At 43.9% G+C, this 20,405-nt stretch overlaps 2 protein-coding genes across 4 annotated transcripts in view; one reads left to right on the top strand and one right to left on the bottom strand.

Annotated features, from left to right (window-relative positions):
- Positions 1 to 17,499, top strand: part of LOC137491202 (uncharacterized) — a 33,329-nt gene extending 15,830 nt beyond the window's left edge. Inside the window, exons 3-4 of one of the 2 annotated variants that reach the window (XR_015942554.1) lie at positions 1,371 to 3,846; positions 9,585 to 17,499. Coding sequence is in view for 1 of the 2 variants with exons in the window: in XM_087248654.2 (XP_087104780.1) it covers positions 1,371 to 2,983 (1,613 nt within the window). In the remaining variant the exon portion in view is untranslated. Of the gene's footprint in view, positions 1 to 1,370 lie in introns of both variants that reach the window. The other variant, XM_087248654.2, reaches the window with a different exon arrangement.
- Positions 3,989 to 20,405, bottom strand: part of si:ch211-209n20.1 — a 38,498-nt gene continuing 22,081 nt past the window's right edge. For both annotated transcript variants that reach the window (XM_088650301.1, XM_087248617.2), the window contains one exon: positions 3,989 to 20,381. The gene's annotated coding sequence lies outside the window, so the exon portion shown is untranslated. The remainder of the gene's footprint in view (positions 20,382 to 20,405) is intronic.

Consider the following 20,405-nt stretch of genomic DNA (forward strand, 5'->3'; position numbering starts at 1 on the left):
GATAGGGCTGTTCGAACTTTGCCATCAATCCATGGTTTTGGGTTGGGGTAGATACGAACAGTTTTTGTTGGGACCATGTCTTCTATACACTTTCTGATGAAGCATGTAACGGTGTCTTGAGTAAACTTTAATGTCGTCATCAGAAGCTGCCCGGAACATCTCCCAGTCCACATGATCAAAACATTCTTGAAGTATGGAACTTGATTGGTCCGTCCAGCTTTGAAATGTCTTGAGGGTGGGTGGTTCCCGTTTCAGTTTCTGTCTGTAAACAGGCAAGAGCAGAACAAAAGAGTCATCTGATTTGCTTAGCGGTGGGCGGGGGAGGGATTTGTTGGCTTCCCGGAACGGAGAATAGCAGTGGTCCAAAATTCGGTCACCATGCATGTTTGTGGGGATATGGTGATAGTATTTTGGAGTGATTTTCCTGAGATTGGCATTGTTAAAGTCCTCTGTAACAATAAATGCTGCCTCTGGGTGTGTGGTTTCCTGCTCGCTTATGCTCCCATTCAGTTCCCTAAGCGCCTGCTCTGTGTTGGCTTGAGGGTGGATGCAAACATCTGTAATTATAACAGCTGTGACCTCTCTTGGTGGCCAGTGTGGTTGGCACCGAAGCATAAGGTATTCCAGATCAAGAGAACAAAATGATCTAACTGGATGTATCTAACTGGACCCCCTCGTTCGAGTTGCAACATAAAAGAGCTTAGACAACAAAAAAATTATATATGCAACTTATTTAATATACACAACTAATAAAACAACAAATCAAGAAACAAACAAATGTCTAGGGGAAAATGAAGAAAATAACTAACTTTAACTACACATATAAATAATGCCAAACAAAACAATAAGGTTGCCAAAATAAAGAGATGGTCTTGATGCAAGGACGGCCAGTAGCCACACTATCCTACAGAAGCTAGCTCACTCTCGCATTTATATGCTTTGAACCAATTGGGGAGCTACCATGGCACCTTAACAGGATCTGCCACATCCAAACTGATACCAGAGTCGTCACACCATTTACACCTTTCAAATCTGTGTCTTATCAATGTGACCAAAATTACTTTTATGATCAATTATGTAAGAAACTCTGAAAACTAGACTGACAGCGTTTCAATTTACAATGACTTCTATGTTAGGCGACTATGACACAATTTACATTGTAAAAGCAGTAGATAAATAAAGATGAATTTAATCTGCTTAAATGTGTACATGTTAATGACTGAACAAAATATGATCCGATTTTATTTTACATTTAACATGCATCAAAATAAGTGTGTGTAGCCAATGTTTCCAGTGTCTTTTTACTTTTCAGCTTTTGATGAGAGATTTTTAGACTTGATGAAAACTAATCTTTTATTTATTTATTTCAGACCTAATTGAAGAGAATGAGAGGAAAGAGGAGGAACATTATGTCAAAATGGAGGAAAAAACTCATTTACAGACTGATGGTATTTTGAAAAGGAGAGACAAGAATTGTTTCACCTGCACTCAGTGTGGAAAGATTTTGGCAAGCAAAAGCAAACTTAAGATTCACATGATAATCCACACTGGAGAGAAACCATTCACGTGCACTCAGTGTGGGAAGAGTTTCCGCCAAGCATCATCACTTAATAAACACATGAGGATCCACACTGGAGAGAAACCATTCACATGCACTCAGTGTGGGAAGAGTTTTAACCGCTCATCAAACCTTGATCAACACATAAGGATCCACACTGGAGAGAAACCAATAACGTGCACTCTATGTGGGAAGAGTTTTCGCCAATCATCATCCCTTTCTAAACACATGAGGACTCACACTGGAGAGAAACCATTTACTTGCACTCAGTGTGGGAAGAGTTTCAGCCAATCATCAAACTTTAATCTACACATGAGGATCCACACTGGAGAGAAACCATTTACGTGCACTCAGTGTGGGAAGAGTTTCCGCCAAGCATCATCACTTAATAAACACATGAGGACCCACACTGGAGAGAAACCATTTACTTGCACTCAGTGTGGGAAGAGTTTCAGCCAATCATCAAACTTTAATCTACACATGAGGATCCACACTGGAGAGAAACCAATAACGTGCACTCAGTGTGGGAAGAGTTTTCACCAATCATCATCCCTTTATAAACACATGAGGATCCACACTGGAGAGAAACCATTCACATGCACTCAGTGTGGGAAGAGTTTCAGCCGATTATCACACCTTAATCGACACATGATGATCCACACTGGAGAGAAACCATTCACATGCACTCAGTGTGGGAAGAGTTTCAGCCGATTATCACACCTTATTCGACACATGATGATCCACACTGGAGAGAAACCATTCACATGCTCTCAGTGTAGAAAGAGTTTCAGCAACTTATCATCGCTTTACAGACACATGAGGATCCACACTGGAGAAAAACCATTCACATGCACTCAGTGTGGGAAAAGTTTTCGCCAATCATCAAATCTTAATCTACACATGATGATCCACACTGGAGAGAAACCATTCAAATGCACTCAGTGTGGGAAGAGTTTCAGCCAATCATCACACCTTAATCAACACATCATGATCCACACTGGAGAGAAACCATTCAAATGCACTCAGTGTGGGAAGAGTTTCATCCAATCATCATCCCTTAATCAACACATGATGATCCACACTGGAGAGAAACCATTCACATGCCCTAAGTGTGGGAAGAGTTTCAGGAAATCATCGTACCTTAATGAACACATGATGATCCACACCGGAGAGAAACCATTCACATGCCCTAAGTGTGAGATGAGTTTCAGCCAATCATCATCCCTTAATAAACACATGAGGATCCACACTGGAGAGAAACCATTTACTTGCACTCAGTGTGGAAAGAGTTTCAGCCGACCGTCATCCCTTAATAAACACATGAAGATCCACACTGGTGTGAGAGCGTATATGTGCTTGAAGTGTAAGAAGACTTTTATTACAGCTGAAGATTTGAAACGGCACCAGAGAATTCACACTGGGTAAAAAAACCTACAAGTGTTCACAGTGCAGTAAGAGGTTTACTCACTCACAAACCCTGAAAACACATGAGAGGATTCACACTGGAGGTAAACCATAGACATGATCAGTGTGTACAGAGTTTCACAAATTTGGGGAAGCTTAAGACATGGGATGGTTTCCGGTATGGCATCAACAGGTGTAGCAGAATAGAAAGAGCGCTCCCATACACACTGGTATTAATCTTTTTTTTACATCATATATGATAACCTAAACCATGTTTAAATAACATGGAGGGGGACAAAAACAAAAAGGCTTGGACAAAACAACCATTGAAACCTAAAAAAAACTAGAAATCAACAGATGAAAAATCAGAGACAGACGGGATAGCTGATAGCCTGTAAGCTAGCATTCCAGCAATACATACAGACATCAAAGTATTCCAGATGGATATTAAATTTGATTTAACCGCCTTCCAAGATTCTCTCGCAAAAGATGTGAAAATGGAACTAAGTAACTTTAAATAAGAAGTCAATCAAAAACCGGATGGCCTGATCACGAACCTAAACGCAACAGCAGAAAAGGTCAACGAAGTGAGGAAGCGAGTTGGAGAATTGGAGAACGTTGCTTAGATAAAAGAAATTCTTGGTCAAACCATACAAATTAAGACATGAAGAAAACTATTAAGAGAAACTGTTATATCTAGAAGCACGCTCCCGTAGAAATAATATTCAGATTTTTTGAATCCCGGAAGGAAGCAAAGGGAATAATATCCAAGACTTGGTGGAAATGTTTATCAAAACGAACTGTCACTTGACGAAATAGATCTTAAAATCCGACAATGTCAACAGAGGCATCAAGAGATCTGAAAGAAAAAGGACTAATAAACAGCAAAGAAGAAACTATTATAGGAATCGTTCGAGGTTACAGAAGTAACCCTTCGTTCCCCGAGGAGGGGAACGGAAGTGCCATAAAGTGGATGAAATCCACGAATGGGAGGATTCGGATCAGAAGCCGCTTGTCTGGAGAGTATTGAACGGGCCAATGAATGAAATTAATTGGCAGCGTAAGCTTGCGCAGGTGTGCGGCATCTGCAATTATCTCAGCATATAAGCACACCTGAAGCTAGCAAACGCCATCCTTTTAAGCTGAAGAGACTTTCAAACAGCTAAGGGACAGTCATTATGGCGACGGAGTATGGCACTTCCGTTCCCCTCCTCGGGGAACGAAGGGTTACTTCTGTAACCTCGAACGTTCCCCTTCGGTTGGGGAACTTCAGTGCCATAAAGTGGATGAAATCCACGAATGGGAGAAGTATGGAAAGCGCCATAATGACTGCACCTTACCAACGCCCCCGATGAGGAGATAGTCAAGCAAGCGTGACGCACTCACATCATGGGAGGCGCGGTCCTCCAACGTGTCCCTGGCCCTAATTTATCCTACTTCAACAGAAGTTTTACGGATTTAGATATATTTTTTAGGAAGTCGTGAGCATCTAGATAATTCTAGGAAATACGACAGTACGTTGGGAAGCGTGCAATCCCGATAGGGAGGACGCTGCGGAGGCCATCCGTTACCCAAGGGGGGGATAGATGGCAGAATTTACATATGGACTAGCCCTAAAAAGGGGGAGTACGCATAGCAAAGAGTGGTTAGCAGAGAGGGAAGACACTGGTCCGCCCAGGGGGGGAACTTAACCGTGGTGGAATAAGCATATGGGATCGCCTAGTGGGGATCACGCATAGCAGGCACCTATACCCAAAACGCGGGCTGACCAGCGGGCAGACCTACAACATAGTGGGCCAGCAAGTGACTCCTCCGCTGAGTCAGTGCTGGGGGCCACGGAGGAATCTGCAGGGCTCACCTGACGGGGAACTTTACTGACAGATAAAAAGGCGCACGCACCTCCGTGTTAGGGAGAATGGCGCAGCAAGCGTGTTTCAACACCCTACCGAGTTGTTTCCTCAATCACCAAAGGGTTACCTAATACCCTTGAGGAAACCGGCTCCACTCGCAGATTGTAAAACCTTGCAAATGTGTTGGGTGTCGCCCAGCCCGCAGCTCTACAGATGTCTGTTAGAGAGGCGCCACGTGCACGCGCCCAAGAGGATGCAACGCTCCGACACGGCTGACCTCGACTCGAATAAGCGAGTGAAATGGCATCCACAATCCAGTGGGATAATCTTTGTTTCGATATGGCACTTCCCTGCTGCCGACCGCCATAACAGACAAAGAGCTGCTCAGATGATCTAAAATTCTGAGTACGGTCCACATAAATGCGCAGAGCGCAAACTGGACAAAGTAAAGAAAGGGCTGGGTCTGCCTCCTCCGGGGGCAGCGCTTGCAGGTTCACTACCTGATCTCTAAAGGGGGTGGTAGGAACCTTGGGCACATAACCGGGTCGGGGTCTCAGGGTGACGTGAGAGTAATCCGGCCTGAATTCCAGGCACGAGTCACTGACCGAAATGCCTCCAGGTCCCCGACCCTCTTGATGGAGGCCAACGCAACCAGCAGAGCTGTCTTCAGGGACAGAAATCTTAGAGAGACTGATTCGAGTGGCTCAAAGGGATCGGATCGCAAACTCGTGAGAACGAGGGCGAGATCCCAAGAGGGCATGAGAGGGGGGCGAGATGGATTAATTCGCCTAGCACCCCTAAGGAACTGGATGACAAGGTTATGCTTTCCCACGGTGCCGCCAGCTACCGCGCTATGATAGCGGAGATGGCGGCCACGTAAACCTTGAGAGTGGAGGGCGACAGCCTGCTGTCCAACTTCTCTTGAAGGAAAGAGAGCACAACACTAATCTGGCAATTTCGGGGGTCTTCTCTGCGAGAGACGCACCATTCAGTGAATAGACTCCACTTCAGGGCGTAGGCGCGCCTCGTGGAGGGGGCTCTAGCCTGAGTGATGGTATTAACCACCGCAGTCGGTAGGTTACATAAGTCTTCCTCGCGTCTAGGGACCACACGTGGAGGTTCCAAAGATCGGGGCGAGGGTGCCAGATGGTGCCCTGTCCCTGAGAGAGTAGGTCCTCTCTCAAAGGGATCCGCCAGGGGAGGGCCGTCGCGAGGAGTGAGAGCTCTGATATCCAGGTCCGGTTGGGCCAAAGGGGCGCAACTAGCAGAACCTGTTCCTCGTCCTCCCTGACCTTGCACAGAAACTGCGCGAGCAGGCTCACTGGGGGAAACGCATACTTGCGCATGCCCCGAGGCCAGCTGTGGGCCAGTGCATCCGTGCCGAGAGAGCCCTGAGTCAGGGAATAAAACAACTGGCAGTGAGCGTTCTCGGGGGAAGTAAACAGATTGATCTGGGCCTCCCCGAATCGCGCCCATATCAGCTGAACAGACTCGGGGTGGAGTCTCCATTCTCCAGGGCGTAACAGCTGTCGTGAGAGCGCATCGGCTGCACGATTGAGCGTGCCTGGAACGTGAATGGCGCGCAGCGATTTCAGCCGCGGGTGACTCCAGAGGAGCAGACGGCGGGCGAGCTGAGACATGCGGCGAGAGCACATACCCCCCATGCGGTTGATATACGCCGCCGCCGCCATACTGTCCGTCCTGACCAGCACGTGTTGCCGCTCCAGCACCGGTAAAAAGCGGTGGAGAGCGAGGAACACTGCCAACAGATCTAGGCGATTGATATGCCAATGCAACTGGGCACCCTTCCACAGGCCCGCAGCCGCATGCCCGCGACACACGGCCCCCCAACCCGTGTTGGAAGCATCTGTTGAAACAACAACATGGCTGGACGCCTGTCCTAGAGGCACACCGGCCTGTAGGAACGAGGGGTCGTTCCAAGGGCTGAGGGCGCGGCGACACAGCGCAGTAACCGAGACCCGGTGTGTGCCCGCGTGCCATGCGCGTCTGGGGACCCGATCGTGAAGCCAGTGCTGAAGTGGTCTCATATGGAGCAACCCGAGCGGCGTGATGGCGGCTGCGGATGCCATATGCCCCAGGAACCTCTGAAAGAACTTCAGTGGGACCACTAGTTTGCTGTCGAGCTCCCTCAGACAGTTCAGCAACAGGCGAGCGCGTTCCTTGGAGAGGTGCGCTACCATGGTGATCGAGTCCAGCTCCATCCCGAGAAAGAAATCCTCTGCACGGGGGCGAGTTTGCTCTTTTCTCGGTTGACCTGAAGCCCTAGTAGGCGGAGATGCCGAAGCACCTTGTCCCTGTGCATAATCAATTGCTCCCGCGAGTGGGCTAAAATCAGCCAGTCGTCGAAATAGAGTATGCGAATGCCCGCGAGCTGAAGGGGCGCTAGGGCACCCTCCGCAAGTTTGGTGAAGACCCGCGGAGACAGAGAGAGCCCGAAGGGGAGGACCTTGTACTGCCACGCTCGACCCTCGAACGCAAACCGCAGAAATTGTCGGTGGCGTGGAAGAATGGAGACATGGAAATACGCGTCCTTCAGGTCTATAGCTCCAAACCAATCCTGAGGACGAACGCATTGGAGAATGCGCATCTGCGTGAGCATTCTGAACGGCAGCCTGTGCAGACAGCGGTTCAAAACGCGCAGATCTAGGATTGGCCGTGACCCATCGCTCTTTTTGGGTACGATGAAGTATGGGCTGTAAAACCCGCTCTCCATCTCGGCTGGAGGAACCGGCTCGATTGTACCCTTCGCCAGGAGGGCAGCAATCTCCTCTCGCAAGACAGGGGCGGACAGGCGGTTGACCCTGGAGAAATACACGCCCGTAAACTTGGGGGGCCGTTTCGCGAACTGAATCGCGTAACCGAGTCTGATTGTGCGTATGAGCCACCGCGAGGGGCTGGCCCGCGTTAACCAGGCAGGCAGAGCCCTCGCTAATGGAGTCATCGCTACAATCGCTGACGTACCAGCGGTGGGGCAGCGCGGAGTGGGTGTGCTGATCCGGGAAGCACGAGGGTCCCGCGGAAGAGCTGGAGGAGAGCGATTCGCTCTGGCTTCGCACCCTGACTCCGGAGAGGGGGCTGGAGGGCTGAGGGAAGGGACCGTCCCCCCAGCGCTCGTGAGCCACTGGCGAAGCACGTAGAGTCTGCGAGCCGGAAGGCAGCGCGTCCCGGACTGGCAGAACTCGTGCAGTCACATCCGGGGAAGGGAAAAAGTGCTCTTTTACTCATGTTTTGGTGGCACTGAAAAGTACCGTTGTTATCGGGGCCCCACCCTCCAGCGGGGAAAGAGCAAGTTTCCTCTTCTCCGGATGGCCTGTCTCAGGGACGCTTCACGGTCTGTTTACCGGACTTAACGGCGCCCTGGGCAGGAGGGGCTGCCTGCTTTCGAGGTGTAGGCCGCGCCCGCTTGGCCAGAGGCGCAGGCGGGGGCAGGGCAGCACTCGTTGGCGGGCGCCCTCGGCGGTGGATGGCTCGGCGGGCGGAGCGGGCTTACGGCCACACCGATAGATGACATTGCCCATCGCAGTCGACTGCCCCGCCACGTAGAGGTGCCGCGCGGAAAAAGATTGACCGCGATAGCGCGCTCCACTGACGGGATCACCTCATACCCCCTGGCAGCTCCGCCGTCAAGGGCGGTGAGGGCGGAGGTACATGCAGCACGGGCAGAGAAAGGTGCCCTCCAAGACTGCGTGAGCCTACTGTGCACTTCCGGGAAGAAGGGGACGAGAGGTTTCGAAGGCTTCGCCTTCTGGTCCTCTAGGTAGCACCCATCTAGTCGGTCCGGCCGCGGAGCTGGGGGATAAACCATCTCCAACCCCACGGCCGAAGCAGCCCGGGAAAGCACGGCTAACATGTCCGCTTCAGGATCCGATTTGACAGCGCTCACCTGCCCGGAGGGGGCGAGCGGGTCCAGATCTTCGTCAGACAGTGAAAGCCCACCCTCCGATGCCGTGGAGGACATCTGATCTCCGGTGTCAGCGAGTGTGAGAGCTACCATCTGGTTAGACGGATCACTCCTACTACCCGAAGCTTGGATGGAGCGCCGTGAGGAGCGAGAGGTCCGCGAGCCCATGGGCGGCGGATTATCTCCCGCTGGAACCCTCAGATCTGCCCGAGCGCCTGCTGCTTTTTTAGAACAGGAGGCAACTGTGGTGGCTCGCTCTCTTGCGAAAGTTAGCCGCGATCTTAGCTGTGCAACGGTCATAGCATCGCAATGACGACATGAACCGCCTGCGAGCACCGCATTAACATGCTGGACCCCCAAACATGCAATGCAGTGATCGTGTCCATCATCCGGAGCCAGGAGACCCCCGCATCCAGAAACGCACAGTCGGAGCGCCATCCTGAAAAGGACGTGCTGCACGACTGTGTTGCTCTTTTAGGAAAGTTTGCAACAATACGCACCGCTCTGGAGGACCGGACCCAAAGAACCGCAGGCAAGGGAGAAACCCAGCTCGACCGTCTGCCACCGCGAAGACCCACTCTGGACCGGGAGACACACTCGTTCGCTCTGAAGTGCTGAACAGCAAGAGGAACCCTCATCGACTCACTCAGAAAGGATCTGAAGCGAAAAGGATGGCGTTTGCTAGCTTCAGGTGTGCTTATATGCTGAGATAATTGCAGATGCCGCACACCTGCGCAAGCTTACGCTGCCAATTAATTTCATTCATTGGCCCGTTCAATACTCTCCAGACAAGCGGCTTCTGATCCGAATCCTCCCATTCGTGGATTTCATCCACTTTATGGCACTGAAGTTCCCCAACCGAAGGGGAACTCTGGGAAAGAGAAACAAAGATCTTGGCAAAGTTTGGAGTGACATCAAAGAAAAGAATTTGAAATTGAATTTTAAAGAGACAACACTAGCTCCATTTGAAAGAAGGGTAAAACCTGACAGATCCTAACAAAGAACTCTGAGAGACTGGTAAAACTTCTTGACTTGATTCAAAGATAATCGACATTTAAATCGTTTGAAGGAAGAATGGTATTTAACCGAACTGACCAACGACACAAGATGAACGATTAAAGCACACCAAGACTCGAGTCATTGAGTAACATACTGGTAGGAAGACATAAAGGGATTCTATTTTATACATTTAAAATTCCTTGCTATAAATAGAAATATTTCACTTGAAAACCTAACCAAAAATACAAGAATATAATATTGCCAGATATGGGTGCTGAATATATTTGTTAACATTTTTTGTGCTATAGGCACAGCAAGGAGGGGCTCTTTAGAGAAGGAAGGCTTTCACGTCACATTCAGAAGTTATTTAAGACTTCAAGGTTTGGAGACCTTTTTCGTAATGTTTTTTTTTTGTGGTTCAGGATATTCATATTTGTGTTTTTTTTTTTTGTTCCGGTCACCGTGATCTTCGCAATAACATCTGATTATAGTATATGCAAAAACAGGAATATAGAGTAATTACTTTGAATATTAATAGGTTACTAAATCCAATTAAAAGAAGCAAACGTGGCTGAAATGAAAAGAGAAAAGCAACAGATAATCTTCTGGCAAGAGACACATCTTTCTGATACAGAACATAAGAAATTAAATAAAATGGGATTTAGGGTTTTCTTTTCCTCATATAATAATGGTCGTATTATGGTATTATGTATTATGGTCGCGTCTGCTAAATGACTAAATGTAAATGTAAACTATCAATCAAAACTAATAATAACCATAGAAGAAATAAGCAACGCTATATCAAAACTTAAAACATCTAAAGTACCAGGCATAGATGGCTTCTCTGCAGAATGGTATAAAATATTCAAAGAACTATTGATGTGAATGCTTTTTGAATGCTTTAATCATACCTTACATGAGGGCGACCCCACCCACCCCCCAGATCCAGGAGAAAAGCTATCATATCTGTGATCCCAAAAGAAGGAAAAGATCCACTAGAGTGTAATTCATATAGACCTATTTCAGTACTAAATATTGACTATAGACTCTATGCATCTGTACTAGCTAAACGATTAGAGGACATTCTTCCAGACCTAATAGATACTGATCAAACAGGTTTAGGTTAAAGGGTCATGAAACCCCCCATTTCAGCAGGATGTTTTCACACCTCTAGTTTGGAAAAAGTTAGGAAAGTGGGGGTGTCTAGCTTTGTTTGGGTTGGAGTGTCGGGGGAGGAAAAATGGGCAGGGTTTGAATAAAAATGGGAGTTGCCATTTGGGCATGCGCTTCTGACCGAGTACAAACAAACACACACGCAGGGGAGACGTGTGTTTAATGACGGTGGGATGTTTGATACCGCACGTCATATAAGAGAAAAAAAGCCTTTGCCTTTCTCTGTAACTCAGATGCACTCAGTGTAAAGTTGAATAAACACGACGTTTATTTAGTAAGCACACTTTATTTCGTTCATTCCCTCCTCGCACACACACGAGACATCTTCAACTGAACTTTTTCCCTCATCAACCCCGCCCCTGCGCGCTTTCTCATTTGTAACCCGGATAACCTTCTTAGAGGTCAACAAAGTAGAGAGATAACAACATGTTAACAGTCTCCCTATACTTTAAACAAAAAAAAAAACAAAATACATAAAAAATATATATTACAGTTCCCATATTAAAAGAAACAAAGTATTATATTTAAATGAAAGTTTTGAATGAACACATTCACCCTTCTTTTTTTTTTTTTTTTTTTTTAAGTGTTCTCAGTCCTTAACTTAGTGCTTTCAATAGCACCATAATCCTTCACTGAGTACTTTAAATAACATAAGGGCTGACGCCCCTTTTTTTGTAAGACAGTCCGCAAGTTGAGTTTTTGTGTCTGACCAAAGTACCTTCTTGATCTTTTTACTCTGCATAAGATCCTTTATGCTGCTTATTTCCAGTCGAAGACGTTTTTCAGAGACCTGTTTTGTTGACTTAAGGGCATCAAACAAAGAATGATTGTCTGTTACACAGATCAACGGCGGTGTATTCAGTTCAGCATTTCCAATGGTAAGTTCAGAAAATAGAGTAGTCAGAAAAATGGCATTATCTATTCCATCTGACAGGGCCAGCGTTTCCCCCGCCAGAGTACTCCTCACTACACGTCTAATTTTCTTAGATTGCCAACAGAGAGGAGAAAACTTCCCTCCTTCTCCCATGAGACCGATCAGTGTACCCCCTTGTGTGCCACCATCAGGGAGATTCCCAAGAGAAGCATCACTAAAAACAACAAAGTTCAGAGCATCACTGTTTCCCAAATGTTGAAACTTGAGACTCACCTTTTCAGATTTAAGCTTTCTAATGACCTTGTTTGTGTCATGAATAGACTGAACTGTAGCATGCTTTATATTTGATGCTAAACTGCTTACATCAAACATAATGTCTGGTCTGGTTTGTTTTGCAACCCACAGTATTTGTCCTATTTTTGACCTTAGCTGCTCTCTTTCAGTCTCATTAAGGGAGGTGTCCCTCTGCACTGCACGTGCTGCTTGCAGTTGAATGGGCTGTAGGTTTTCAATGTACCTATGTTGATGTACATGAACTACACCATTAATAGTAACAAAGTCCATTCCTACATAGCAGAAATGTTCATGCTCCTCACGTCCAACATTTAATGCAGACTTTAGTATAGGTATTACATTAGTTGAGAAGTTCTGTGAGCCTGCCCAAAGAAAATCATCTACATGACATGCGAGTACTCCAGTAACCTTACACTGTTCATCCAACCAGTAGAATACTGCTGGATCTACTTTAGACAATTTACTACCTGTACTCAACATGATTTATTTCACTTTGATGTACCAATACAATGATGCATCTGCAAGGCCATAAACACACTTGTTTAGTTTCCACAAAACATTTTCCTTTCCTACTTCAGGAGGGGGGCGGACATAGATTTCTCTGGACAGCTGCATACCCTGCAAGAAAGCAGATTTGATGTCCATAGAATGAACTTGCCACTTGTTTTGACAGATTACAGCTAATAATAGCCTAAGAGAATCAGAAGCACAGGTTGGAGAATCTTTCTGCAACTCATGAATGTTAAGCTCTTCAAAACCTCTGGCTACAAGTCTAGCTTTGGGCACAATCCCGTTCTGAGTCTCTTTAAGACTACAGACCCATCTGGTAGATACACACTTTTGACCTGCATCCTCAACTTCCTCAAAAACATTGTTTTTGTACCAGTTAAATATTTCCGCCTGTTTAGCAGCATCAAATGAAATATCTTTTGTAATTAGCACATCAGCCTCTCTATCGGTTGATTCAATGTGAAGATTGTCCACACCTGACATATCCACTGACTCCTTTTGCCCATCACTCCCATCATGTTTAATATGTTGCAGATTAAACCAGTTTTTATATTTTCCAGAGGCTTTGCCTGCTCTGCCTAAAACTTTGGCTCTATGTAGACCATCACTATTCTGTTTGTTAAATGTTATGGTCTGTCCTGTCTTTAGCTTTACATCAGCAAAAGAGACAGGATCACCACACACAACATGATCCGTTTCAGCTTGTGTTATTCTAGGATAAGCCACTTCTCCTGTACACAATTCCCTGTCACTGATGTTTTCTTGGTCACTGTCTGTGACTTCACTATCTGAGCTATCTGCTACACTGTTTAAGCTACCCTTTTTGGTTACTTTCTGACTGTTAGCTTGTTCATTTTGCTTATCTCGAGATTCCTGATTCTGTGTATTTGCCTTACAGAGCCTGGATTGATGTACTCTTACAAGAGTCCCACCATGTCTTATAAAAACAACAGCTCCATCTTGACCAATAACCACCCCTGGTCCCTTCCACTCTGGACAATCTGCCCTTTTGTAAAATACCTTGTCACCTGTCACATACATGTCATCTGTGGGCCTAAGCTGCTTATGTAGTGCCCTTCTTATACGTTCAGAAGACTCTGCTTCAGTGAATGCTTTTCTAGAAGCGTGTAGAGCCGAAATGTGTTCCCCTACTTTAGCGCTTACAGTGGTACCCTCTAAAGCAGGTAATTTATCAACTAAAACAGAAGGAAGGTTAGGATTCTGTCCAAAGACTAATTGGTATGGACTGTAGCCATGAACATTCAACATACTGTTCTTGGCCATGAGGGCCCAGTCAAGTGCAGTGTGCCAGTCACATCCGTTTTCTCATTTCACCTTCAGGATGATCTCGGTGAGTGTTTGGTTATGTCTCTCTAGTAGTCCGTTGCTCCAAGGACTGTATCCAGCTGTTGTTCTTATCTCGATGTTAAAGTTTTCAGCCATGTCTCTGATTTCTTGGTTGTTGAATTCTCCACCATTGTCACTGTACAGTTTTTGGGGGGCGCCATGAACACTTATCCAAGTGTGAATGAAGGAATTGACAATTTCAGAAGACTTCTTTGTTTTAACAATACTTCCGGCGCTGAAACGTGTGAAGTGGTCGATGATGTGAAGGTACCATATACTTGGTTCTAACTCGTGCAAATCCACCGCCATGGTCTCGTTATATTCAGAAGCCATGGGCAATCCCACAGCAGGCTTTGGTTTTGTCCTTTTGTACTTTTTGCATATTTCACAGTCATCTACTATTTGTTGTAGAATAGCAAAACACTCTTTGTCCTTATTTCCTGAACTGTGCATGAGCCTCTGTAGCCTGTCTGCCGACGCGTGGCCAAACTGTTTATGGAGTTTCAAAAGGACTTTGTGTTTCTCCTCAGGAGACATGCTTTCTGTCACTGTTAGAACTTTCTCCTCAGTTTGATCTTTTTCATTGTCTTTGTCTCTGATATCGACACAGTAATGTCCAGAACTAGTAAATTCAAGAGGAATGGATTGTTTGAACATCACTGCACTGTCCTTTTCCATGTCCAAAATGGTCCCTGCCGTTTTTAGTGACGTTTTACTCAGCAGGAGGGGAATGTCAACTTTGACGACTTCTGTGTGGATTAGGCATTTTGTCAGTCCTATTTTAGCTGGTAATTTCACATTTTTTGTGGAATATACCAAGTTCCCATCACCAAACCGAAATGGTCTGCAACTACGAGTTTCTGTTTGCATCAGCTGGTTTACTTGGTCTTGAGTGAGATCATCAATATAATTTTCCAGCCATTTCTCCCCACACACAGTACGGGTGCAAGCAGTGTCAATAATCGCTGATCCCAGTGATTCAGTCATGAATATTTCTGCATCTGACATTGAGGCTTTGGTAAATAATGTTATGTTACATTCCTCAATGTTTGCATTTTCAGTTATTTTAACATGTTTAGTTTTCTTGTGTGGACAGTCTTAAGCCCAATGAAATGTAGACTGGCAAATAGCACATCTGGATCTCTTACCGTACTTATCTAGTGGATTAGTCCCTGGTAATGGCTGCTTTGAATGTCCACTTTGCCACATTTCATTACGTTTTTCCCTTCTTTGTGGTCTTTGTTTGGTGAAAAACGCAACATCCTGGTTCACTTGTATCCCGTTTGACAAGCCTGCTGCTTTTCCTCCGAATATCCGTTTTAGAGCCGACTTCATAGATGAAAATGTTAACTCTGTGCAGGCTGTCAGTGCTAGCTGTCTGTTTTGTCGTCGAGACATGCCGTATCCAATAGCTTAAATGCTATTACAGCGTCAGGAAGCGTCATATTATACCTTTTCTATTATATCGCTGTTCAAAATCAATTATGTAGTCCGCCATGGAAACCGAACTGTCCTTAGTTATTCCATCAAAATAAGAATACGCTTCATACGCGCGATCCTTCTCCTCTTTTAAGAACACATCATCCAGCTTAGCCATCAGCGTTGTCATACCTGTATCACTGTCTAAATCCACCGCAGATATTTCCATCGCTGTCTCACGGGCTCTGCCTTCAAGCCCCAATGCAACAGCGAGGGCTTGTTTCTTTTTATCGAGTTCAGTGACCCGCGTCCAGATATTAACTTCATTTTTCCAGCACTCGTACGGTCTTGTTTCGTCAAACTTCGGCGGAACTTTATAACTGGCTGCCATCATTCAACCATCCTCTGCTACCATGTAAAGTTGAATAAACACGACGTTTATTTAGTAAGCACACTTTATTTCGTTCATTCCCTCCTCGCACACACACGAGACATCTTCAACTGAACTTTTTCCCTCATCAACCCCGCCCCTGCGCGCTTTCTCATTTGTAACCCGGATAACCTTCTTAGAGGTCAACAAAGTAGAGAGATAACAACATGTTAACACTCAGGAGGTCAGAAAGCCGTGTGTGTGTAGACTATCCTATCACAAAATGAGGCGAAAATTCAACACGACGGTCGGCAAAAGTTTGCTTAGTGTTCACGTTTAGTGTTTACACACAGAGAGCAGCATTTACAGATCTTTCAATATTGTAGTGATATTAACGTACTGTAAACTAAGTAACTTAGAAATCTTTTTGACTAAGGTCTGTCTTTAAACACTGAAAGAGTACAGCTGACTATAAGAACTATAACTTTGCCATCTGAATGAACAAAGAAAGGGCGCTGATCGCATACACTTAATCTTGAATGATAAACTTGAATGATACTGTAGATTTTGTTAATAATTTCTATACATACAAATGAATCTGTAGACAGGATAATCACCACATGCTGAAGCTGCGTCTTTTTTAAAGGAGACGAGCAGCAAATCCGGATCTCGCCATAGATGAGAAATGCTCTCGAGTAAAAAATGTTCCAAACAAACACATTTCTGCCGCGCGTCGCATCTACGGATCCACGCACGAGTCTAACAGTACTCGCATAGAGAGAAAATGAAAACAAAACCTTCACATTACGAAAGCAACACTGGCGACCCGTATCTCCAAACAATTCTTATTCTTTTCCCACAACTTTTGGCAACACGATGTGTGTTGTCTCTCTGCCGTCTGAACACTGTTTCAGGTACAGTCTAAGAAAGCTAGCATGCATATTAATGATAATCATAATAGAGCGCTGATTGGTTTGAACCAAGCCATACTCATGAATGAATGCAATGCACTCAGAGAAATAATGCGGGACGCCTTGGTACAGATGTCCAGTCCACACGCTGGAATACACGCTATTATGTCATGGCCGTGATGCAGCTTCAAAAATTAGTTTCAAACCGGTAGTACGAATTTGCTCGAAATAACGCAAAAACAACCAATTGTCACTTTTTTGTGAAATATAGGTGTCCTAATAGTGTTTTTAGCAGTGTGGGACACATATACAACTGTCAACAGCTCAAAAAATTTGTTTTGGTGTTTCGTGACTCTAAATGGTTCAGAAGAAAAGTCCCGTTTTAGTTTCATTGTTGTGCTTTTATTTTATATATGTTTGGAGCCTGTTGATCTTTGACACGTAACCCTTAACAAAATTTTCTACAGCAACATTTTATCAACGATTGAGCCCAGATTGTATTTGGTCACCTTTGACACTTGTATTTCTTTTTTGTTTCCATTTTTCTTTAAAAATGTCTGTTTGTCAGTTTGCTTGTTTTTTTGATGCGGTTTTGTTTGTTTTGATCTAAACTGTTTTGAAAAAATAAAAAAAATTAAAGTCAGCTCATGTATCATCATCATCCTGACGCAAACTCACAGCGTTCAGCGTGTAGTTTTGCTGCTGTTAGATAAAAAATAACAGCTGGTATTCATGTTCAAACACTCTAAAAATAATTCTATAGGCCGGTCTGTCTTTATAAATAATGTCTTACATTTTACAATGAATTCTGTCCAAAATAAATTGACCTTTTTTCTCTTTTGCTAAAATAAATTCTTATTGTATTTGACTGCGTACTGTCTTGTTTTAATTAGCCTTAATTGCCTTATTCTTTTCAAAGAGCAGCTTTCATACAGAGCCTGTTATTTTAGTGTTTTTTCCAGGAAATTGTGGATATTTGTAGATTCCTTCTTTCTTGTCCTCGGCTGATTACATGGAAAAACGAAAATGACAGGGAAAAATTTGGAAGTTGATCATTGACTTGTTTTTTCCTGTCATTTTCCTTTTCTTATTTATTTAAACTATCACATCACTTTTCAGGTGAAGGGGAAACAGTGTTGTACTTATCTGAAAAAGCTTTAAGTTTTAATTAATGTTGTATATTTTTACTTTTAAATGATTGCATGTTTTTAAATGGAATATATAGTCCCACTCATTCAGCCTATTACAACCAAGTCTCTATTTGCAGAGCAGTGTTTGTGCTTTTCAGTGCAGAAAGAGTACTTCAGGGTGAGAAGAGCAGTGATGGTTGTCCAGAGAGAGAGGAGAGAACATGGCCACAGGTGGAAACTTGGAGTTGGACTTGTTAGAAGTGAGTGAGTATGGGTGATGGAAAGATGTTGTTTCACATCCAGCCCTTTCCTGACAAAAGATCTCCTCTTTGAGCAATAATCATAGAATAACTCCTCATCACTCAAAATGTATTTTGTAGCAATGAAGAGAATGATGTCTCTATCATTAAGGACATACAGCCTTTTGGTGAAAGGGTCTTTTGGTGAAAACACCATCGCTCTTGTCAAGGACGGGCCTGACAGTCAGCCCTTTCCAGTGTTGAGACAAAATCATTTTATGCACAAAACTGCTGTTGATAAAGTCCAACCTAACAACAGGCTTCCACTGCTTCTGAACCACTGCAGCATGTGGGATGTTTGACATCCACCCTTGTTTGTCCATCCAGTGGTTTATTTTGGACTCTGATGGCTACTGTCCAGCAAAGTATTCCAGAAACACAAAACACATCAGTATTCGTCTATTTTCACTCAATTTCACTGTTTGCGTCATTAATCATATTGACATCAGACATGAATACAGAGCCACAAGATACACAATATTATTGTAGATCATAAGTGAGCTGCTCTGGTGGAGAAGGTAAAGTCGAGGGCAAAGGATGCATGATCGAGATGCATGAACTATTGGTTTCCTAGCTGATCTTCTTCTCAGATTTTAAAGTTTATTGTTTTAGTTCCTGACAATTATCATCGTCTTGTTTCGTGGAATTCCATAAGTTCTCAGGTTCTGATATTATGGAGAGACTTAGCCATCCTTACATTCTAATAAATTGTAACTGTTTTAATAAAACTGTTGTAATAAAAAGTGTTTTTTGGGCATTTATCAAGCGTATTACAATAATTCCTGAATGATTTTTATGGACTAAAGTAATGAGGAAAGCTTTGATCACTAGAATAAATAATATTTTAAACTACATTCACATGAAATACTGTGCTTTAAAAAAAATGCAACCTTTTATATTTATTTTTTCTCAAATAATCGCAGCATTGGTAAACTTTTTTCTAAATTTTGAGTGCTTCAACTATAGTGAAATAAATATATAATTAGTAATAATACAAACCCAAATCAGAAAGAGTTGGGACAGTATGGAAATCGCAAATAATAATACAAAAAAAGATTTCCAAAAAATTTGCATTTCATTGCAGACAATACAAAAAAAATATTTAACGTGTTCCTCGTGTTTTTTTAATGATTATTTTAAATAAATGTGTTCCAATTTTGGTTGTTGCAACATATTTCAAGAAAAGTTGGAACAGTAAACATTTACCACTTTGTAATGTTGACATTCCTTTTCACAACCCTTAGACGACGTTTTGGGAATGAAGACAACAAGTGATGAAGTGTTTCAGGTGTAATTTTTCCCATTCTTTTTCCCAAACAAGTCTTAAGGTAGACAATAGTACAGGGTCTTGACAATGCGCCACACATTCTCTATCAGAGATAGGTCGGGACTGCAGGCAGGCCAGTCAATTACCTGTATCCTCTTCCTCCGCTGACAGGACTTTATAATGTGTGCAGAATTTGGTTTTGCATTGTCTTACTGAAATATGCATAAGCCTCCCTGAAAAAAGGCAGTGTATTGTGCTCCAAAATCTCTGTCTCAGCTCAACTTTTCAGCAGTAATAGTGCCATCACATCTGATATTTAGGAAAATCATGCAATGTAAATTTGGCATTAGGCGACAAGCAAACCAGATGTCAGACATAATATAACAGGATATTTCTATTGTCAGGATGATCAGAAATTTAACTACAGTCTTCTAGACTCCTCTAATGAAGAACACACACACACACACACACACATACATAAAGATTGATTATCAACTTATAGGATGTCCTGCAATCTAATAGGCATCTTGACAGAATGGCACAATAAACATCTTTTTACTGGCAGCTAATACATAGAAAGTCTTTCTCATTTAATATAGAATAGAAGACAGCAGAATTCACATGTACTGACAGCTGTTTAAGTAACATCAAACGTCCAGTTCCACATGAGAGGTCTCCATGACCTCTAGAATAGACCTGAAGATTTTAAAGAAGCAAATAACTTGGCATACAGATAAAGCAATATCATTCATATCACACATATGATTCTAGTTTTACTCTAAAGAGGGAAGACAAGTCATTATATAATCTATGCACCTGAACAATTCTCCATTGCAAAGGTATTAATAATCATATCACAGAAAGGATATTTTCTAATCCTGGTGTGGTCATCATCCAGATACCCACTCCTTCGATGAGCACAGACGACCCTTTAACCTTTAATCATATCATTATCACTTATTATCATGTTTTTCATGCATGTGTGGCCGGGGCCCGTACTGTACTGAATATAACCAAATAGAGGTTCACTTTACTACCCACAACTTCAGGTTTTCTCCAAACAAATGGAAATAAAGCA

This window comes from Danio rerio, chromosome 4, assembly GCF_052040795.2.
Source record: "Danio rerio strain M-AB ecotype USA chromosome 4, GRCz13ab, whole genome shotgun sequence".
In the NCBI taxonomy this organism is placed as follows: Eukaryota; Metazoa; Chordata; class Actinopteri; order Cypriniformes; family Danionidae; genus Danio; species Danio rerio.